This window comes from Trichinella spiralis (genome assembly GCF_000181795.1).
Source record: "Trichinella spiralis strain ISS 195 chromosome Unknown Scfld4, whole genome shotgun sequence".
In the NCBI taxonomy this organism is placed as follows: domain Eukaryota; kingdom Metazoa; phylum Nematoda; class Enoplea; order Trichinellida; family Trichinellidae; genus Trichinella; species Trichinella spiralis.
In genome coordinates this window covers 9,796,891-9,818,363 of record NW_003526943.1, presented here as the reverse complement: position 1 = coordinate 9,818,363, position 21,473 = coordinate 9,796,891, and the positions used below count along the sequence as shown (strand labels likewise).

The 21,473-nt window shown below is 30.5% G+C and overlaps 5 protein-coding genes across 5 annotated transcripts; 3 read left to right on the top strand and 2 right to left on the bottom strand.

Moving 5' to 3' along the window:
• The first annotated feature begins 1,398 nt into the window (after window positions 1-1,398).
• On the top strand, window positions 1,399-1,829 carry Tsp_02394 (hypothetical protein). The gene is made up of 2 exons (XM_003378185.1): window positions 1,399-1,573; window positions 1,594-1,829. Exons 1-2 carry the CDS (start codon window positions 1,399-1,401, stop codon window positions 1,827-1,829), a joined length of 411 nt encoding a protein of 136 aa, XP_003378233.1.
• Window positions 1,830-2,264: 435 nt separating this feature from the next.
• Tsp_02395 (hypothetical protein) lies at window positions 2,265-2,616 on the bottom strand. Its single transcript, XM_003378184.1, has 2 exons — window positions 2,510-2,616; window positions 2,265-2,481 (listed from the first exon to the last, which is right to left on the bottom strand). The coding sequence occupies exons 1-2, from the start codon at window positions 2,614-2,616 to the stop codon at window positions 2,265-2,267; spliced, it is 324 nt and encodes a 107-aa protein (XP_003378232.1).
• A 1,033-nt stretch (window positions 2,617-3,649) lies between these two features.
• On the bottom strand, window positions 3,650-7,422 carry Tsp_02396 (putative nudix hydrolase 6). Its single transcript, XM_003378183.1, has 6 exons — window positions 7,379-7,422; window positions 6,586-6,762; window positions 4,798-4,864; window positions 4,607-4,741; window positions 4,192-4,545; window positions 3,650-3,706 (listed from the first exon to the last, which is right to left on the bottom strand). Exons 1-6 carry the CDS (start codon window positions 7,420-7,422, stop codon window positions 3,650-3,652), a joined length of 834 nt encoding a protein of 277 aa, XP_003378231.1.
• A 1,730-nt stretch (window positions 7,423-9,152) lies between these two features.
• Tsp_02397 (ligand-gated ion channel family protein) lies at window positions 9,153-14,961 on the top strand. The gene is made up of 11 exons (XM_003378182.1): window positions 9,153-9,234; window positions 9,444-9,563; window positions 9,837-9,983; window positions 10,421-10,845; window positions 11,445-11,582; window positions 11,630-11,767; window positions 12,061-12,255; window positions 12,700-13,039; window positions 13,110-13,359; window positions 13,999-14,157; window positions 14,661-14,961. Exons 1-11 carry the CDS (start codon window positions 9,153-9,155, stop codon window positions 14,959-14,961), a joined length of 2,295 nt encoding a protein of 764 aa, XP_003378230.1.
• Window positions 14,962-17,361: 2,400 nt separating this feature from the next.
• Window positions 17,362-21,292, top strand: Tsp_02398 (LIM domain-binding protein 1). The gene is made up of 12 exons (XM_003378181.1): window positions 17,362-17,371; window positions 17,449-17,474; window positions 17,876-18,144; window positions 18,520-18,592; window positions 18,965-19,073; window positions 19,168-19,346; window positions 19,805-19,963; window positions 20,022-20,102; window positions 20,181-20,310; window positions 20,438-20,488; window positions 20,553-20,695; window positions 20,759-21,292. Exons 1-12 carry the CDS (start codon window positions 17,362-17,364, stop codon window positions 21,290-21,292), a joined length of 1,764 nt encoding a protein of 587 aa, XP_003378229.1.
• The last annotated feature ends 181 nt before the right edge of the window (window positions 21,293-21,473 follow it).

Sequence of the window (21,473 nt, the reverse complement as noted above, 5' to 3'; positions counted from 1 at the left end):
TAATTAAAATATGCACCAGTATTTTGATAATAATAGCAGTCGCTAGTGTCACCGTTACATGCATGTGCTTAGTGTATTACGTATGTTGCGTAATATACAATTGCGTATGTTATCGTGCTTTATTTAATAATGTGACATAATTGAATTCTTGGCTACACTAATGTGAGAAGGGAATTAAACTGCCTTGTCAAGCAGGTAAAAATATTGTTTACATTTGTAAATATATTTATACATTACTTTACAAGATATTGTCATGTGAATAATTTCTATAATTAAATAAAAGAAAGTGGAATAAAATTGCAAAAATATGAAACAAATATTATAACTAAAAATCAACTTCAAATAAAATGTTTCACATCTGTGATACGTGTAATGTGCTCCTTCCTGCTTTAGAATATCTAGAATTGCTTGATACTTTTTCAAAATATTACTTGATCAAAAGTAAACAAATAATTGCAGTGAATTTGATAATCAAATAACAAATTAGAAGCAATTTAATTAAATTTACATGCAATTCAACAAATCGAGAAACGCCTGTCCAGATGTTTCAAATTCAAGTTTACAACTGTTTAAATTGTAAACACTTTATGCAGACAAACAATTAAAGTAATTACATAAATAAGCTTTTGTTCAACTTCAATATTGGTTATTTTGAAAAACTTTCATCCGAATGCTTTACTTCTGTTGTTCATTCAATTCTTTTGAGTTATAAAAAGCATAAATTAAAAAGTTTTCAAGATTAAAGAAAGAATGAATATATTTTAAATTCAGTCTCACAACATTTTGAAATATAAAAAATAACAAATTTGCCATTTCAAACAGCAAACTCTTTAAAAGCGAGTAATTTTTAAACTGCATCACGTAAAATTTCAGATTTAAGTTATTGAAAATCAAAGATTTTTTCCAAATAATACTCAAGCTTAAACATTGAAACATGCAAGTTAATTGTATATTTCGTAAAATTTAATTCTTCCTTTTAAATTAGCATAATTTTCAACGTGAGATTCGTTTCAAGAAGAAAGTGAAACAAACGCCGAAGTATTCAGCGTCCTTTGGCAGGAAGTCTTCAACATCACTCATTCCAGGTACGGCAGTGAAAGAGCCACCATCACACGACGACCGGTAGAAAAAATTCAGGTGGCACTTGACTGTCAAAAATGATACAATAGGCAGTGGCGTGGTGATACAGACAGTTAATGTTCATTTCTTTGACGCCAGCTGTAGGTTTTGGCCAGTCACACGTGTCTGCGGTACGTGATGATAAATTTTTCTGACAAACCAACGGTAGTAGAACGCCAAACCTAGGAACTGCCAGACTTCTTTTACACATCAGGGTACGGGCCATTTCTAGATCACTACTGCGTTTTCAGCATTGGCCCCTATTGCTTGTTCGTCACTATGTGTACCGTACGCTCAGGCGCATTAGCTGGCATTTCTCAAAGCGAATCCTCATTCTCATGTGTTTCAAGCGGCGCAGAACTTTATAGTGAACCACTCCAAGTGCTCCTCCTCTGTTTATGTATACACAACAACGTCGTCCAGAGAAACGACATAGGAGCTCCATGTCATACCGGTGAGCACACTCTCTATTAGTCGTTGGAACATGGCAGGAAATTACACAGGCTAAAGGGCATAACCCTGAATTGGTGCAGTACACTGTTATCGATAATGCCATCTTCTCTGTATCAGATTCAGCTACTTTTACCTGCAAATATCTGGAGGTGTCGTCAAGCGTGCTGAACCAACGCATTCTCACCAGAGCGTTCAAGGTTTCGTCGATTCGCAGGGTGGGCTGTGCATCGATGCGTGTTACCGCGTTTAATCTGTGATAATGAGCAAAAGTGCCAGAAACCATTCATACTGGGAGTATTTCCAACACTCCCATAGTTGTATTTGCGTTATTCCCCAGCCGCAGCTGAGCATCCTGCGCCTATCACTGAGCAGTGCTGATTCTGTCATAGCCATTAATGGCTGGTTAGATGTGGCCTTATTCCAAATAGATTTGAAACCGTCGTACACTGTCGATCAATGACAGGATGCTTAGATTATTTAATTTACCTAAAACTGTCAGTGCGCTTCTTGTTTGATGTGCATAGCGGTCAGCATACGGCGACTTTCTGGGCGCTTGCTTCGTGTTTTTCCAACGATCTGTCGTAACTCAGCACATTCGCATCGAAAATTACCCGCTTCATCACATTAGAAACAGTCCACAACTGACGTTCGCGGTTTTGGAGAAGAGAGTTGGAACTGTGCCATCTGTTTCGTCACTCGCTTATTTGCCTTTTCTTCGTTCCCATAACCTTCTCCAAGTAACAGCCTCTCGTCTTCTTCACGACTGATTCAGTGTTTTGTTGCTGCGTAAATGCTTCGCCTCCATTGATGACCCTCTCTGCAATTCTGCGCGCCTTTTCCAGGAATGACGGACCACATGAAAGGCCAATTTTACTGCCAGTTCGCCCACAGTTCGTGCCAGCAAGTGTCCTTCAGCAGTATCGACCTTCTGCCCTACCTCTGCTGCTTCACAGCCGAATTCGTCCACTGACTGTCCCTCACGTTGTCACAGTCGATGGAAACGAGCGACTGTGTCCACCCTTGACTTCCTGTCGCCGAAGGCATGGAATAGTATTTCCTGGAACTCTTTGAAGTCCCTCGCGTGTTCACTTATGCAACATCACTGATCAGGTATCAGTTCACCATGCACTCTTACTGCGAAATGCTTTGAAGAAGGATGAAATCGTCCAACGTATATCGTAATCACGATCTAGGTTCCATGTCAGGCATGAATGTTGGTGGTGGTGTCGAGATTCCGTTGTTATCAGCGGTTCCATTACAGGTCCCATTGTAACGTGCTGCCAATGAAAGCCGGCGGGCACAACTCTGCTTCAGGACTATCTCATTGGTCACTGAAATTTGTAATAACTTTCTGACCTTTTTCGAATTTTCCCGAAAATATTTCAAATACAAGGCAGCAATGCAACAGATAAAAAAGTTTATTATCACGTACTACTGACAATTACCGTAACTAACGAAACCACCGGCGTCAAACCAACGAGCATCACTACAGTACCTATTACGTACCGTACCTTATCAGACAGTCAAATGCCGCATGAACCCTCTTTATCAGTCATCTGCCACGTCGTCTTGCGGTGGCTGATCTTCTTCTGCTGTTCCTAGAATGAGTGATGTTCAAGATTTCCTGCTAAGGACACTGAGAACCTGCATCTCTGCTACAAAAGTTTAGATTTCTGTAAATACATTATTCATTGATAGCACATTTAATTTAGAGATGTCACAGTAAAAGTAAAACGGCAAAATAAACAATCAGCATAGCTGAAGCACATGAAATCAAAATGCTTTTTGATATATTAATTTACAGTAAAAATGAAAATTAAGAATATATGCAAAATACGTTAATAATGATAAAAATGAATATATTCACCGATGTTTCTATTTAAAAATATATTAACAGTTATGCTGCTTTAGCAGAAATACAAGATCCCACAAACAATGAGATGAAAAATGCATGCTTGAACCGATATCTTTGTTGTTTATAAAATGCTAAAAAATAAAAATAAATGAAGAGTACAGACCAAATAGTAATGTCGAGATATAATTTCGCAGTGAAAAATTTTTCAAGAGTCAACAGTTATCAATTTGTAATAATAACAGAAAGTTTAAACTTCACAACTGCTGACGAGAATAAGAGCTGAAAAATAAGTTTAGAAATCATATCTTAAGATGAAAAAAAAATCTATGCTGTAGGAAAACACTAAATTTTTAAGAAATTTTTACTGACGCATATGATTGTTTACTTGATTTCTTATATTAAAAACATCTGTATATAAATACTGCTCAGTTTTAATTAAACATTTAATTTTCCTTTTTGAATAGATGCATTTATAATTTTACAAAGAAAATGCAAGCAACAACTCTGTCAGATAATTAGTATCAAATAAATCACCTTATTGTGTTCTTTATCTTTAAACTTTTCATAATACAATTTCACAATAACAATTTCACAGACATTGTGCAAAATACTTTTATTTTAAATTAATGCATAATAAAAAGCAGACATTACAATGCTAATATTAGAATATAGAGGCATTTTTAAATGGTAACAAATTAGCAAACATTCAAAGAAACGAAGAGAAAAATATTTGAGCATGTATAAGTGCGTGTAGTTTAACCAACCATGTCAACCAATGTAATAACAATGGCTGAAAGTCCTACGAAATTGTTGACCGCATCTCCAAAAGCAAACATGATTCCTGCTTTATTTTCATCTCTTAGAGCTTTTAAAGCGCTTCTGATAATGCTTGCAACTTTTTGCCCAAAAGTCAGTCTAGCTCTTTTTACGATAACTTGTATTTTGCTGTCTATGACTGATTTATCAATAGTTTTCCACGTTAAGTTCAACGAATTGGTTAAATGCTCTGTATCCAGAAGTCCTAAGTTACTGTCACCACTATCGTTGATGTCATATATCAGTGTTTCCATCCAAGCATTGTCAGTGTTTCTGTCGTCCGCATAATAGCCATGGTAACGCTGAAGTGAACATTCACATTTTACTTTTTTTATTTTATGCCTATTTTTCCTTTTTACTTACAAGTATTCGATTCTTCAGAGCATTTTCAATGATTTCTTGAACAACATTTTCTGGATATTTTTCACTTAGATTTGATTCAATGAAATTTAAAAGCATCGGAGGAAATGTTATATTTCTTGAATTGTCCACAAATTCCTAAACATCTAACTGTGCTCAATAAGCTTTACTCAATTATTCAACTTTGAACTTACTCCTGGGAAAATAACATTCTTTTTATCATCACTGTTTACAACTAAATATTCACGCACATTCACGCCTCTAAAAAATATAGATGTAAACAGCATTTATAGATCTTCATTTTTCTTCTTGTATATGTATATACATCATGAACAACTTCATTCGAATCCTTTTTCATTAATGTATTTTGGAAAAAATTATGTATTTATGCAAAAAATTTAATATTTTTAACTTCTTTCTTCATATTGTTTTTATGAAAAATAAAGCATTGCTATGAAACATGAAAACGTAGCAACCAACATTTTAATTTCTTCTATATTTCAACAGTCGCTGAATTAGATAAACAAGCAATTTAAATATATTGCGAATTAAAATTATTTAACATTCAAAGAATCATGAGCAAAAAATAATATAATAGCTAGTGAAAGTCAATTTTCTTCGGCCTACATTTTCTAATAAATACTTGCACTATTTAAAAATACTTTCATTTATATTATTATATTTTTGTAATATTATGAAAATAAATATATATTTTGAGAAGTTTATAAATTGAAATTTCTTCAATTATAGACAAAAGTTAAAACTGAAAACTGGTAAAGTAATATTTCTTATCTGCCAAAATTAATTTGTAGATCAGCAGTTGATGCATAAGAATAGAAAATTTGTTCATAATCATATATGCACCTGGAATGCTTAAGTCAATAATCTTAATTAGGTTATTAAAATAAGTCAATGATGCAAAGTTGTAATTGATTTAATTTACTTTTCCTGTTAAGTAAATACTAACATTTGCTTAATCTCGTTCAAGCTAGAGCATGAAAATTTTGATAATTGGCATAGCATATGCATAGCTTCCTGAAAAGTCTTTTTGTAAATAAATAGTAATTTGTAAAAACTTTTCATACAACTCTGATCAAACATTTTACAAATAAAATAACATAGTCTTTTAATTAAAAATATATTTCAAAAGTTCATATTCAGTACTTTACAAAAATTTTTAATTTAGCCATAAAGATAGCTTGGAAGTAAATTTTATAATGCATAATGAATTTCAATGTTATTACTGATAGGCATGAACAAATTAGTTGGTTAGTCTAAATTTTATTTCTTCCATAACTTTGATATTTCTATAGCTACAGAATAAATCATTTTGTAAATGTAGTGAATCAAAATAAAGCATATTTTACAAATAATCAGCCAGCAACTTTGTTCTTATTTCATCAACAGCTTAAGTTTGCTTAAATAATAATGGCGCTTTGTGATTAGTTAATATTTAAATAATGAACTGACTTAAATAAAAAAAATGTTAAATTTAATACATGATAAAATTATATATGCTGAATTACATTCAACATTAAAAATATTAGATTGAAAAATTATGAAGCCAAATTATGGATTATATTTTTCAAAAAAAAGAAGCAATTATTCAATAAACATACACTTCTTTTAACAGATAAAGAATTCATTTGATGCTTTTTTAATTTCCAAAAGCATATAATAATTAATAAAGAATATATTTATCTCAAACATTATGCAAAATATTCATTCAAGTTTTATATGGTAGTTCTTAAATTTTCTTGTCACTGACTTCAATCAGAAGACTTAACTGATGAGGAACTTCATCAACTTCAGTTTAACTATCTTTTCAATATACACATAAATTTATAATTATTTATCTCACATTTATTTTTTAATATGAATACACGTAAATAAATAAATAAAATTTCATGCAAATAATCCAAAACAAGCCCAAATAAAATGCTAATTATTTAAATTATTCTAAAAGAAATAAAATTGACTACCTGCTAATGACATACTGAACGTAGTGATTCGGTCCCCAACGAAACAGTTCACCTCTCCCACGCAAACCGCTTCTTCCTTTTGGATTTTGGGGAAAGCAAAATTTGTCTACTCCATACTTTCCAAGAATTGATTGACGATTTACACTTCCATCAATGCTGTTATATCGGTAACATACACTGAAAAAATTTTTTAAATCTACATTGAAAATTTTTCACATTTTAGATATATTCATCAACAGATACTGGTAAACTTGTGAATTTTTAGCAAAGAATTTTACTTTAAAGAAAGAAAGTTATTTTTATAATTTTAATAGCTTAATTTTGGGCAGGTTTACTCGTAATTTTCAGGATCACAAACTTTATCTGGTGGACAAGGAGCATTATATTTTTTTGGAAGATATTTTGGATGATGATAACTCCAGGGAATTTCTTTTTTACTCAAGCTCCATCTTTCTATCTACAATAGACTGACATCAAAATGTATAATAATTGAATCATGTACTAATCGCTTACTTTCGTATTTGGGTAATATTTTTTGTAGACCATCGTTTTGGCTGAAATCAAGTGGACTTCCCCAACGATTAACAGAAGAGTCTAAAACAGTAAGTTTGTTTTTGATTTATTATTTTTATTTTTATTCTTTTGATTTAATATATTACAGTCAGAACTGTTAACTTGAAAAGTATAATGAAACCACAAAATTCCATCACTGCTTATCGTGGTTTTTCTCTTTCTCTAAAGCTGTATCTGTATATTTTTTTGTCCAAACTACGACAACCTTTTGACCACTGACTTTGACTTGGTGATAACGGCTGCAACTGAAGTGATAATTCGCATTTTATCTCAATTTAAGACATGCTGAATCATGTGTGGGAAACTGACGTCATTTATAAAGCACACATTAAACATTGCGTTTACAAATAACTTTGGCACAAATAATTATTAATTGTTTGTTGAATTTATTCACTAATTTTACTCTTCATTAAAACAGTGTACTTATATATTTAAAAATGAATTTTAAACAGGCGTTTATACTATACTGTACTGTACTGTACTGTACTATACAAACTGTGATACACGTATGTGAAATATTGATGCTTGCGCTTGGTCACCACTTTTTAAAAGTTCATTTGATAGTTGATAAATAAATATTACAATCAATAATTTAGTTTAGATCATTAAATGATCAACATGAGTATTTTATTTATGTAAACAAAATATATGGTGGGACGACGTAATGTTATCTGGAGAAAGTACAGATACTGCAGCTAATTTAATAAGTATATTGTCAAAAATAAAGATGAAAGTAATAATAAAGATCAATGAATAATTTTTATTTATTAACACTTATAAATATTGACAATGCGTTTATAGATTTCAAATGAGTCAAGCTGTTACCTGAAATTGCCACAAACAATAAATGAATTAAACGCTATTGTGAAATTATGAATCCACATATTATAAACATTGCATTTAAGTTACGTAACATAATTTGCGATTCAGTAACAGAAACGCAAAACAATAATGCCAAATTTTGATAGTAAATATAAATAATAAATGAATGGTTTCATGATTTTTTACTTAATGCCCAAGATTGCTGAAATGTCTTAGAATGGAAAACTAAAATGCAAATTTAAAATTTCTTAATTTCTAATTTCTGCAAAGTTCTTAATTTTGGATTCATTTCAGTAATGCTGCAGATGAATAGCGACAGATTATACAATTATAATTAAATTTCTTTAAGTTGCTCGGTTAATATTTACAAAATTTAAACGAATCAAGTTTTATGCAAAAAGTTAGTTTTTATATGTTTATAAATATTTTTGGAGAATGATTTTGCATTTTTGCACTTTCAAGAAATTTACAATCTATACTTTACAATTTGCATACTATTATAATATGTTTGCATTAATATGAGTATTTTTTTAATTTATTCTATGCAATTCTCAGCTCAGCTGCTGACTTTATTTTATTTGTTCTGACCATAAATAGTCATTTCCTCTCTCAAGATAAAAATAACTTCATCAGTATTTGATTGTATCAATTTACGCATCAAAACGTTAGAATAGCGAATTGTAGTTAAATGTCAAAAACACTCTTTTTACAGTTAAAAAATCTACTATAGTGAATCAAATTATGTCAAGCAATTAATTAAAAACTGAATGATAAAAATGGAAAACTGTAGAGAAATTTATTGCAAAACATATATATAAACAAATGATTTCTGATTTTTTAATGCTCATGAAATTTTTATTAAAATTAGTATTGATTTTTATTCTCAGAATATGCATTAAAATTTAACATTTGCTCTTATTTTTGAAAACACTGAATAATTATCTTTTGTTAGCCATAAGTGTGCTGGTCGATAAATTTTCATGTAAACATAAGTAATATCAAATTGCATTAAAAGGTAACTTTAATTTCTATTCGTATTATCGATTGAATCCTATAACATACTATATTACACAATATTATTTATTCTGTTAAGGACTGCATCAAGTTTATTTCCATCTTCAACTCAGCTTTGTAAATTTTGTTTTTTAATACAAGATTATTGCTCTTTTAATATGAAGCGCAATTTTCTGTTGTTGATTCCTTTTGTACTTTTTGGTTTAAAAGAAATTGACACTGTGAATTCATGTAAAATAGGTAAAAGACTTGTTTTGCAAAAGATAACTTCTCTAAGATTTTTTATTCATATTTATATTAATGATGATATCTTCATTTATGTTTGTGGAATTGTTTATATCCATCATTGTTCTATTTTGTTATGAAGTATTTCATTTGTTTTATTGAAAATTATTCAAAACTACTGCTGAAAAGCGTTACAATAAAAATAATTTGACATAAAATTTCAGGTATATTCAAGAGCAGAGAAAATGAAACCCAGTGGAGCGTATTAATTTTTCGAGAAATGATGCATTACTTGATGCCAAATGCAGAACTATCAATTATAGATATTGACTCCGATAGTGCATGTAATAATGGTTGTCAGCATTGCATTTTAAAATTTCTAAATTATACGCTTTTACTTACATTCAATATAAACAAAAATAGAAAAATTTATATATGTATACTAATTAATTTTTTTGTAAAATATTTGAACTAATTTGCTGTGCAACATTCATGTTTACTCTATGGAAAACTAATTTAGCTAAAATAACACTTCATGACATCTGCATTGAAATAATTATTTATAAAAATTCATGAAATCAGCATTAATTATCATATGAAAATAATTATTTTTTCAGATAACTACGAAACAGAAAAAATGGACTTTGTTATTACTTTTGCTCATAATAACAGCATTATAAAGTCAGCAGTGCTGGAAGAGCCAACCAAAATTCCACACTTGAAAATATACACTAAATTCTGGGATATGGACGAAAGAAATTTAGGTAAATATTTATTCAGTTTCAACGATAAAATGTTCTGCTTGCACAGTATGGAGTTTCACGTGTCAGTAATTGTGAAATTTAGTAACTAATTCTAGCTTTTCTTTCTTCCTTCAATCAGATGCTTCAGAAATGCATATTTTACAAAAAACTTTTTATATTTATGTGATTAACAACAGCAGACTTGGAAAAAATTAAATGAAACTTATTAATTTATCAATTAACAGTTATTTAGTAAAAATGAAAATTTTGCTGATTTTTTGCTTGCTTTGCAGCGTTTTACAAATGCAGTAATGCACGAATCAGTTTGTAAATATCACTATGTTTAAACTTGCATATGTACATGTAATTATTATAAAGTATAAATAATTGAAAATTTTAAAATTTGCTTGATGAGTTAAATTAGTTTCAAATTTGAATTCAATTTATTTTAATTTTAGAATATTTTGAGCCATCAATTTATTCTCTGATTTTTATATCGCCATTGAACGTCTTAGTTGCTGCATTAATGGATTTAATAAATTTTATGGATTCCACAGCAGTATATATTTTGTACGACAACAAATACAGTACAAACTATACAAAAATTGTGATATTGCTAATTTCTGTGAAGTTCATTTATTTTATAGGAGACTTTTTCAAAAATGAAGCAATATGGAAGGCTAAAATTAACAAACCAGTAACAATTCAAAAGGTGGAAAACTATGAAGAAAAAATCCACAAGCAAATGTCAAATCTTTTATTTAACCTGAATGGCAGTGTTAATTTTTATGTATTCGGAAATACAACTTTTCTTCAGACTTATTTTTTGCATATTGAACAGTTCATGAAGCACAATTCATCTAAATGGACTGCTATAAGCACGGTAATTGTTGGTCTTTATTTTTCATTATCTTTCATTCGTCGTTTTTTTCAATAAAATTGTTGATCAGTTGCACGTTAGCAAAGTTCTTGTTAGCTTTTAGCAGAATATTTTTTGAGAATTTATGTGGGGTTGAGAATATGCTTTTATTGAAGACAATAAATGAATGCTAAATTTTCAACTTTTCAGTAATCAAATTTCAATTTGAATAAATTTTAATTGAAAAACTATTTTTTTCATTTATTTTATTAAATAATATTACATATTCAAGGGAATAAAATATTAACAGAGTTCCGGCAAAATAGCACCAGCTAAATTATTAAAAATAATTGATCAACATTTTTTATAATAAAATAACATAATATTGCAAAATTTATTTAGGATACTTTGCCTTATTCAAATAGCGAATCATATTTATCATTGTTATTTTCTCGACCAAAAAATGTTCAAAGCTTGAATGCAGTGGATAATTTTTTAATCTGGATTGAAAAAAGTGATCACTTGAAAAGTTTGAAAAACAACATGGATGAAGTGCGAACAAAAATTTTATTGTCATCTTCCTCATTTGAATGTACATTTAACTTTTGATTTGATTCATTTAGATCGAAATTGCATTTTATTACGACATAGCAAGCCTATGCTTGTTATATTTTAATCAAACATTTCAAAACAGTTGCACGACAGATGACAAAGCAAAGAACATTTCTGTCAGAAAGGAACTACTTGAAGCATTGAAAGGGGTAACTTATTTCCTTTTCATTTTTGGTAAAATTTAAATATTTTACAGTATTCAAGTTTATTTACTCAGATGTCAGCAAAATCAGCTTTTGGTGTTTATGAACTTTTTAAAAACATGGCTTTCCAAATGGTAACGTTAAATTTGTATCGCATCAGAGAAGGGCCTGATTTTAGTCGACAACATCTGGTAATTATGATTCTTTTTAATAGTTTTATTTTATTAATCATTCTGAAATGCTTGATGACATCTTATTAAACAGCTTAATTGCTGAAAAAAATGATAAATCATATAGGATGAGAAAATTCTAATAATAACTGCCTTATTTTAGATTGGAAACTGGAACTCAAACAATAGGATAACACTTTTTTACAAGTCTGGACTTTCTGAAGATATAATTTCTCAGAACCATTACAGAGTGGTTTATGTCTTAGTTAAATAACCTTTTCTTTAAATTAATAACTTTAACAAAAGTCATTTAGCAACCCCCATTTATTGAAAAGTATGAAGATGAAAATGGAAATTGGTCGTTGCGAGGATATTGCATTGATTTACTTGAAATGATGAAAGAAGAGCTTAATTTTTCTTATGAACTTTATGAAGCGCCTGATAAACTGTACGGCTGGCCAAATGAACTTGGTAGATGGAATGGAATAATGAGCAATATATTGCAAGGGGTAAGCGTCATTGTGTAGAAATGCTGAAATTCCAATTTTCTGAGTGTATATATTCTGTATTTTTTCTTCCAAATTAGTTCTCACTGCAATTTTTTTTTCAAAAATTGATTTTTAATTGCTTTAAATTATATAAAAATTTACAATTTAAATATATAGAAGCATTTTTGTATATTATAAATATGAGATAAAAATTATCTAAAACAGAAATTAAATGTTATAGTTTGAAATATGATCATAATTATTTACTAATTTTTATAATAATGATTAGAGTTATACGCTTTTAAGCGTAGTTGAACTGCATTTTTTTAATTGTCATATTATTACATAATTCAGGGTGGCAAAATTTATTTTTACAAATTTTTTGCACTGTTGATAATAGCAGCAAACTTGTTTTCTAAAATTGGCAGACATTTATTTTACTTCAAAAATCGCCTTATTATTTAGGATGCTGATTTTGCTTTAGCATCAATGACCGTTACTGCTTCTCGTGAAATGGTGATTGATTTCACTTTTCCTCACTTTGATCTATCTGGATACGCTATACTGCTCAAACGTGGAGAATCAGATGAATCATTTTTCAAATTTCTCACTGTACTTGAATTGCCAGTTTGGCTTTGTACCATAGGATCATTTTTGTTCACGAGCTTTTTGCTGTGGCTATTTGATCGGTTTAGCCCGTACAGTTACAAAAACAACAAAGAAAAATATAAAAATGGACCAGAGAAACGTGAATTTACATTCAAAGAAAGTCTTTGGTTTTGTATGAATTCATTAACACCGCAAGGTTGAAAAGTCATTGCATTGCTACATTGCTGAAAGAGTTGTTGTTTATCAAAATATTGAAATATTTACAGGTGGCGGTGAAACTCCCAGAAATTTCAGTGGACGAATAGTGGCAGCAACATGGTGGCTTTTTGGATTTATCATCATCGCATCGTATACTGCAAATCTTGCAGCATTTCTTACCGTATCACGCATCGAATCATCAATAACATCCATTGATCAACTGGCAAAACAATATAAAATCAAATACGGGGTTGTTAAAGATTCTCTCGCAGCCGCATACTTTCAAAGAATGGCTGAAATTGAACAACGATTTTACGAGTAAGATTTTTTAATAATTTATTTTATTTTAATTTTACAAAAAATTTAATTCAGTATGTAATTTTTTAATAATGTCGCTTCTTTTCTGTTAGTACATGGAAGAGTATGAGTCTCAATGAATCGATGAATGCATTAGAAAGAATTCATTTGGCCGTGTGGGATTATCCAGTTAGTGACCATTTTACAAATATGTGGCGCTACATGCAAGAAACTGGATTGCCGAATAATTTAGAAGAAGGAATTGAATGGGTATTGGCTTCAAAATCTATAAATGATGGCTATGCACTGATTGGTAAAACAGAAAATTTTTAAATCATGCAAAAATAATTATTATGCAGAATTCTTAAATGCTTAGCACATGTTATCAAACAATATTTTATTGGCTAAAACTGTCAACGTACTTTACAGTGGTTATTCAATAAAATTATTAATAATTTATAGATAAAGTTATCAATAAATCAATCAGTTGTTATCTTAAAGTGTCAACATGAATATCGTTTGTCGTTACAACTGAGAATAATATTTAAATATAAATCAAATTATAAAATTTTACATTAAATGACTTGTTATTAATTCTTCCTCTGCGTGTGCTGAAAATAACTCTTGCTTTAAACTGCGGTAGTATATTATTTCTTTTAGAATATTTATTTTTCCTTTTATTTTAGCAGAAGCTAGCTATCTTAGATACATTGAAATAACAGACTGCAGACTGCAAGTTGTTGGAGAAGAATTCAGTCGCCGTCCATATGCATTGGCCGTTCAGCAAGGTTCTCCTCTGAAGGATCAGTTCAGTTCATTGTAAGCGACTGTGCCAGTTTATTGCAATTAAATTGTTATTTACACGTATGATCTTCAAAAATATTGCAGATTTTTTAATGTAGCTTTAAAATATTTAATGACTATATATTTTATTATTATCTGTTCAAGTTAAATTTAAATTCAGCATTGATTTTATATCTTTTAATATTTTGCTTTTTTGTGTTTGATTCTAATTTTCATGATCATATTATTACATTATTAGTTGATTATTAGCTTAATTTATGTTATGAAGAAATGCTTTACTGACTAGGGCAGACTGTCACAGAAATTTAAATCGAAAAATAAATTTGAAGTATATTACATGTCATAATGGAATAAAATGTTGAAAACAATTATGATTTATAACTGTGAGAATGAAATAAAGTAAATCCATAAAATTGAATGCTTTTTTTTAGTGCATAATTTAGACATGAATACTTAATGAATAATATTTCAAATTGATGAAGTTCAAATTATAAAATCAAATTTTATGCTTATTTTAGAATTTTAAAATTGTTAAATCAAAGAAAACTGGAAATTCTGAAAGAAAAATGGTGGAAGAACAACCCTCGTAAAATGAATTGTCCAAATCACGACAGCGAATCCAAAGGCATTTCAGTTACAAACCTTGGAGGTGTTTTCATTGTTATTTTGATTGGAATATTTTTCTCTTTGATATCTTTGTTATTCGAATACGTCTATTTTAAAAGAAAACAGAAACGTTGCTTTCCAGTTACTACATCTGCAGCTGATACTTCAAAGAATGGCGATGTGCATATGCTACACTACACAAAGCAGTCCTAACTTTTGGTTTAATCAGCATTTATTTCCAACTTATTTACCCCCGGAATAAGCATGTAATTCATTTTCATCTTTTATTTTAAAAGATATACAAAATTCTTGAAAATATTATAATGCAAAATGCTTTTCCAAAAGTATTGGCATCATATAACACAGCATTGTTTATTGTTATGTTGCTATGCACTTGGCTTTTGGTTTATCGTCTTACCGGCAGTAAGCTTTAAATTATGATAATTTTGACTTTTTCGTTTTCAAATACAACGAAAGAATAATTCTTTACTGTTAAAACAGAATACTGTTAAAACGTATCAACTGTCATCAAGGAATGCCAGTATTTATACAGATTATTATTCATGCAAATATTTAAAATGAATGTCTATGCATATAGCTTAAGCTGAATTTATATAATCAATTTTGCGGTTTTAAAACACTTTATCATAAAACTTTTGCCTAAAAATAAAAACACTGATAAATAAAACTTTTACTTAAAAATTAAAAAATGAGAAAAAATTATGAATTGGACCATTAAATTTATTAAATTAATGCTATTCAAATTATTTGCGTCAATTTTTATAATTTTTATAATATTTTTCAAATTTATAATACTATTTGAACAGAAATTCTGGATTGAATACATGATTAATCTTGACTATCTTTAAATATATATTTGCTCGCGCATGGGTACTGTAGCTTTAACTGTTACTCTTACATAGTCAATCAATATATGTTTTATAATTTGTTCCTTGATGCTTATTTGATGCGTGTCATTTGGCTTTCAAACTCTTGCTAGCATTGCCGTTTATACCAAACAGATACTGTTGTAAGTGGAACATAAATTTTCAAATATTTTTGACTGTAAATATTTCATATTTTCAATTGTTACTGATGGGGCTAATATTTATTTAACGAATGCCGTCTTTCTTTATTATTTATGCTTTATTAATTGTAACTCTCTTTTTTATTCACTTGCATTTTTTGCTTATTTTATTTAAATTTTTATTTTATATTTGATTTATTTTTGATAAAAGTAGTATAACTTTTATCCGTCCCTGTTATTTCCGGTTCATATGATATTTACTTTGACGTTTTGGGAATTCTTGTAGGAAGTAAATATTTTTTGCCGTACATTAGTTGTCGTATATCAGTGCTTTTGAGATGTAAAGAAATCATATGCCGTACAGGTTAATTTAATATTTTTTTAAACTAGCATCAGTTTTTAAACGTGCGAACATCAGATCGTGACATTGCATATTCTTTCTGTTAATTAACTGATATTCGTTTAACCGTGACCTCATTCCAAAATATGTTTTTATGTACGTTCTAAATTTTTGGCTTCTAGTCGATTTGCTTCGTCTGTTTTGTAATTATGCGTTTTGATCGATATATTATTAAGCTTTGCAGACAGTTGACAGAAGATAATTATTGAAATTTCTTTTTTTTGAGAGCATTTTCAAATGTATGTATTATAATTTTTGTATATTTTTGAAGAATGTTTATAGAATAAGTAAATTTCCTTTATTATCTTAGATTTAGCCAGCCAATTTTAATGCATGAATGAGGCTTGTTGGCCAGGCGACTTACTGGTTGAAGCTAACGGTTCTCTTTCTAACAATGGACAAAGCAGGCTGCAATTTAAAACAATTTGTGTTTTGTACGATATTTTGCTTTAATACATGTTTAAGAAGTCTGCACAATATACTATAATACTTTACTGAATGTTATATGTAGCTGATTATGCTATAAATGAGTGGTTTGTAGTCCTTTTGCTGTGTTTATTTATTACGTAGAACTGTTTTGACGTTAATCTACAGAACATGTGTATGCTTTTGTCTTTGTTTATTTGTGTTTATAATTTTCAAATTTTGTTGGAAGTTAAGTTTTGTAATTTCACTAATTTGCATTTGTATGGGTGTGTTGCTTTATATATCTCTTTACAGTTTTACTTTTTTTGATGTACATTTAAAAGATACAGATATATGTATGGCCTGAATACGGTCATTTAATATTAAAGTAACAAAAAGGAAAACAATTTTTTAAAAGTGTACATGAAGTTAATGCATGTATTATTTTTAAAAACTGTAAATGAAGGAAAATGAACTTTTATATTTCAAAAATGGTTTAACGTTGCATTAAAAAGGCAATCTTTTATTCCAACATGTAAATTGCTGAAGACATGAAAGTTTACTCATTTAGGTTCTTGGAGTGTTGTTTTTAATATTTATTTACCAAATCGCAAATTTTATTATTTATACTGCCATTTTGATTAACTGTTTAAAAAAATTAATGTATTGAATGATTCCATGTTGTGCTGCCTATTTTCAAGTAAGAACAGTTTAAGTCAATATGTAAATCCTTCAATGATGAACTGTAATTTGTTTTGATGATCAAGTATTATTTTTTGTTATGGCAACTAGTTTTTAATATTTATTTTAATTTTAATTGTAATTAAAAGTTATTAATAGGAATATTTTAATTTATCTGTTTTTTAAGTATTGGTTTTAATTGTTGCCTTCAACGTTAGTTGTGCTTTCTTTTTAGTGATACTTATTGATTTTTTTGCTGATCAAGGTATATGATCAGTGGTTCGGTTACTTCTTACACTATGCATTGAATATGCTGCTATATGCTTTGTTTTAGAACTTTGTTTCTTAAATGTTAAGTATTGTTGAATATACAAATTTTCTGACACGAACTGTTTTTTAAATTAGTTGTTAGAAAAATGTTCTGTGTAATGTATTATTTTACTGTTTATGTAAAGCATATACGACTTTTTTGCTATTTTGCTTTGAAAAATGTTATCAGTGGTTAAATAAATATTGTTGAAGCATGGTGATGAATCATGGTTTAGCGGTTGCAAGAGATATTTAGTTTGCTAATGTTAATTGAAATATTTAGTTTGTGTGTGACATTGTTTTAGAAAGTAAAACATTTTCAAAAGCTGGATACAGATCTCAGTGTGGCGTGGCAACAGGGACGCTCCGGCCCGTTTATGCAGCTTCCAGTCAGTGCCCCCGCAACACCCGGAAATCCGGCCAACGTTTTCAGCGGCCCGCCGCCCAATGTCATGGTTCAGCCGGCCGTGTCGGCGCCGCATTTGTTGGGAGGACCTTCAGGACACACGCCTCCACATTTAGGGCAACAAGGTCCTTCACATGGTCCAGTATCGGTGACTGCAGAACCTGGCGGGTAATGCATTACTAGTTCATTAACAACCAACTTGCATGGGAAAAGTTCTTTTTTTTTGAATTCGACTTGTAACTTGTTTTTATTTATGTTTTACTATTATTTCATTTTATTTTTGAATGCTTGATTTTTTAATGTAATTATTGTTGTGCTATGTTGAGTGGTGCGCTGATTTTTTAGAAAGTCTATTATTGAAAGTTTTGCATTTTCTTCCAACTTCCAATATTGATATTTATTTATTTGGTTATGCTGAGATGTATTTATATACTGAGCTTTTTCTCGTCGGATGCGGCACATTGCTGCTATCTGTACAAGAAAAGAATCATGATATATTTTAATTTTTTACCTTATTCTGAATGAATTTCTGTATACATTTAGAAATCGCGGACCGTTATTCAATCTTGAATACAAGATCTTCGAAATGAACCGACGGTTGCAGCAGAGAAGTGACGTAAGTGATGTTTTTTTCCAGTTGCGATGATTTTCTTTAACATTTTAATGTCGACATTCAAACTTTATTATTATTATTATTATTAATGTTGTTGTTATAATTGGTAGAGTCTGAAATGATGTATTGCTCAGAATGAAAATTGTTGGTTAGCTATTGTTAAAATTGTCACTTTTTTTAAATGAATTCTTATTTAATTTGGCAAAGTGATTGGCATGGTTCGGTTTTTGTCGTACGTTGGTGATACTTTCTAAAAGTCGCATATTTCGATTGCATTATGTCTCTTTTTCTTTTTCTGTTAGTTCATTTCAGTTTAATATTTTACCAAAAGTACTTTGTATTTTTTTAATTTCTTTTTTTATTGAAAATTTTCAGGATCCAGATAACGCATCTCTATGGTGGGATGCTTTTGTGAATGAGTTTTTTGACGATGATGCTACTCTCAGCTTATCATTTTGTTTGGAAGATGGACCGAAACGATACAGTAGGTTCTTTTTTTTAATGTTTATTTTTACTATTTATTGTAATATTTATGTGCTGTGATCAGAAATATCAATAATATATGATGATATGTTTAGCGATTGGCCGATACCTTATTCCACGCTACTTTCGGAGCATTTTTGAAGGTGGTGTTATTGAGCTCTATTTTATTACGCGTTGTGCCCGCGAAACATTTCAACAGCCGACCAATACAGTAATTCTCGATTGTGAACACACTTCTATGGTGACTCAGCATTGCAAACCGTTTATGGTTAATGTAAGTTTACTTTATTAATTATGCATCAATTATATTACTATGCTTGTTCGTTTATGTTTTTTTTCACTTGATATTTTGCATAGAAAAATGTTCAATTCTGCTAAAAGGTGATATTAGTCATTTTAGTGATAATAATATTGTTGCAGTTTTTATTTGAAGAATAATATGTCACTGTATTTTAGTTTCTAGAAGTATGAGGTTTAAAATGTTCTACTTTGCAAGTTAGACAGTTTAGGATAGTGGAAATGGCATATTATATTATTAAATTGAATTAATAAATTGAACGAGATGTTAATATATGTTTTTTATGATAAACCGTGAAGGATCAGTCTTTTCATAATATTTGTTGGTGTTATTTAATTTGTTTGGTAATGTAATATTGTGCTAGCAGTATGGTACACAAAATGATTTCGAAGGTATTGTTGCAAATACACAATGTGATTGATCTGTTTTGATAGGTGCAAACGGATGGCCGCTTATTGCTTGAATTTACGTTTTCACCTGTACCTGGACATATGGTCGAGGAATTGATGCCTCGTATAAGAACATGGCATTTTGTGATTCGAAATCACAATGAATACATACCTAGATGCTTATTTTCAGTGGCTGTATGTCATGTTTTTTATGATTATTTTGTACGCTTATGTGCTGTTTTGATTTTGCTTTGTTTTGCAGCCAGATCCTGGTGTTTTGGAACAACTTTCTAAAAATTTAACCCGTCAAGGTTTGACTAATGTAACTTTGAATTATTTGCGGGTAAGCGAGTTTGCTTTGCTCTGAACTGAGAACATAAGAGGATGCCTGGTTGACGTTATTGCATGCATTGTAATTTAGCTGTGCGTAATTTTGGAGCCCATGCAAGAATTAATGGCTTTGCAAAAGTCGTGCAATATTACACCTAGAGACTGCTTAAAGAGCTTTATGTTTCACAAGTGGCAAACCCATACTGCCGTTCAACAACAGAGTATGATCGTTTGCAGATATTACTTATTATTATTATTATTATTATACATGCTTTGCGCTTCTGAAAATTTGGGCACTTAAAAATTTATTAGTATGGTTTTGAAATTGCTTATTTTTCTTTATCTTAGGAACTGCCGCTCCTGCCAATCCACCAATGATGCCTCCGGAAGGTGAATTGAGTTAGTAGCAGCCCAACTTGAAATTCGAACACATTTATCCATCGTTTTTTGTTCTCTATTTAAGAAACTCCAAGACCGGCGTCTAAACGTCGAAAGCGGAAGGGTTCAAGTAGCGGTGCGAATTCAGGGTCTGCTGGAGGTGGGAAAAAGAAAAGCGCTGCTTCGCCTGCACCATCGTCAGTGAACTTTCCACTTACAACCCACGTTGTAAATTTCTTTTCTTTTTTCGTTTATTCGACACAGTTATGTTCGCATTTTTTGTGAATGCAGGATGTGATGGTAGTCAGCGAGCCGTCGATGATGGGAGGTGAATTTGGGGATGAAGATGAACGTTTGATATCGAGATTGGAAAACACCCAATACGATCCATCCAGTAGTGGAAATGCCGTGGCACAGTCGAGTATGACGCCGAACTCGTTATCCATGGGTTCTGTTTCGAACTCTCAGGAACATCAAGGTGAGAATATTGTTGTTGTTGTTCAACGTGAACCTACCCCGGATGGAATATATATAATATATATGCGTTGTTTGTTAGGACGCTTCGAGTCGCCATTAAGTTGGACAGCACCTTCTGCAGTGTCGACGCCGAACGTGCTATTGCAAAACAACGCATCGGCCGGCTCGGACGCGGATGCTTTAAGCTGTGGCTCAAATCTCACGAATGGCAGTGGCAACGCGAGCGGTGGTGCTGCTGGCACGGGGCATGGTCAGCAGACGTTAAGCTCCCCGATCAGTTCTCGACCCGTATGCAACGGAAACGGCAGCTCACAAATTAGCACCCCAACGTCCAGTTCCTTTGGATAGATCTGAAATCATACGATGTTGTTTTTTTATTGCTTGTTTGCCGAGTTTTTCTTTGTTTTGTTTTACCCTGTAGTGCAATCAGTGTCTGTTTCGTGCTATATATATGTATTCTCTTTTTTATTCATTTTCTTATCGTTTTTTCTCTTTGTTTTCGCAGAACATGCTTTCTGCGTGCCCATAA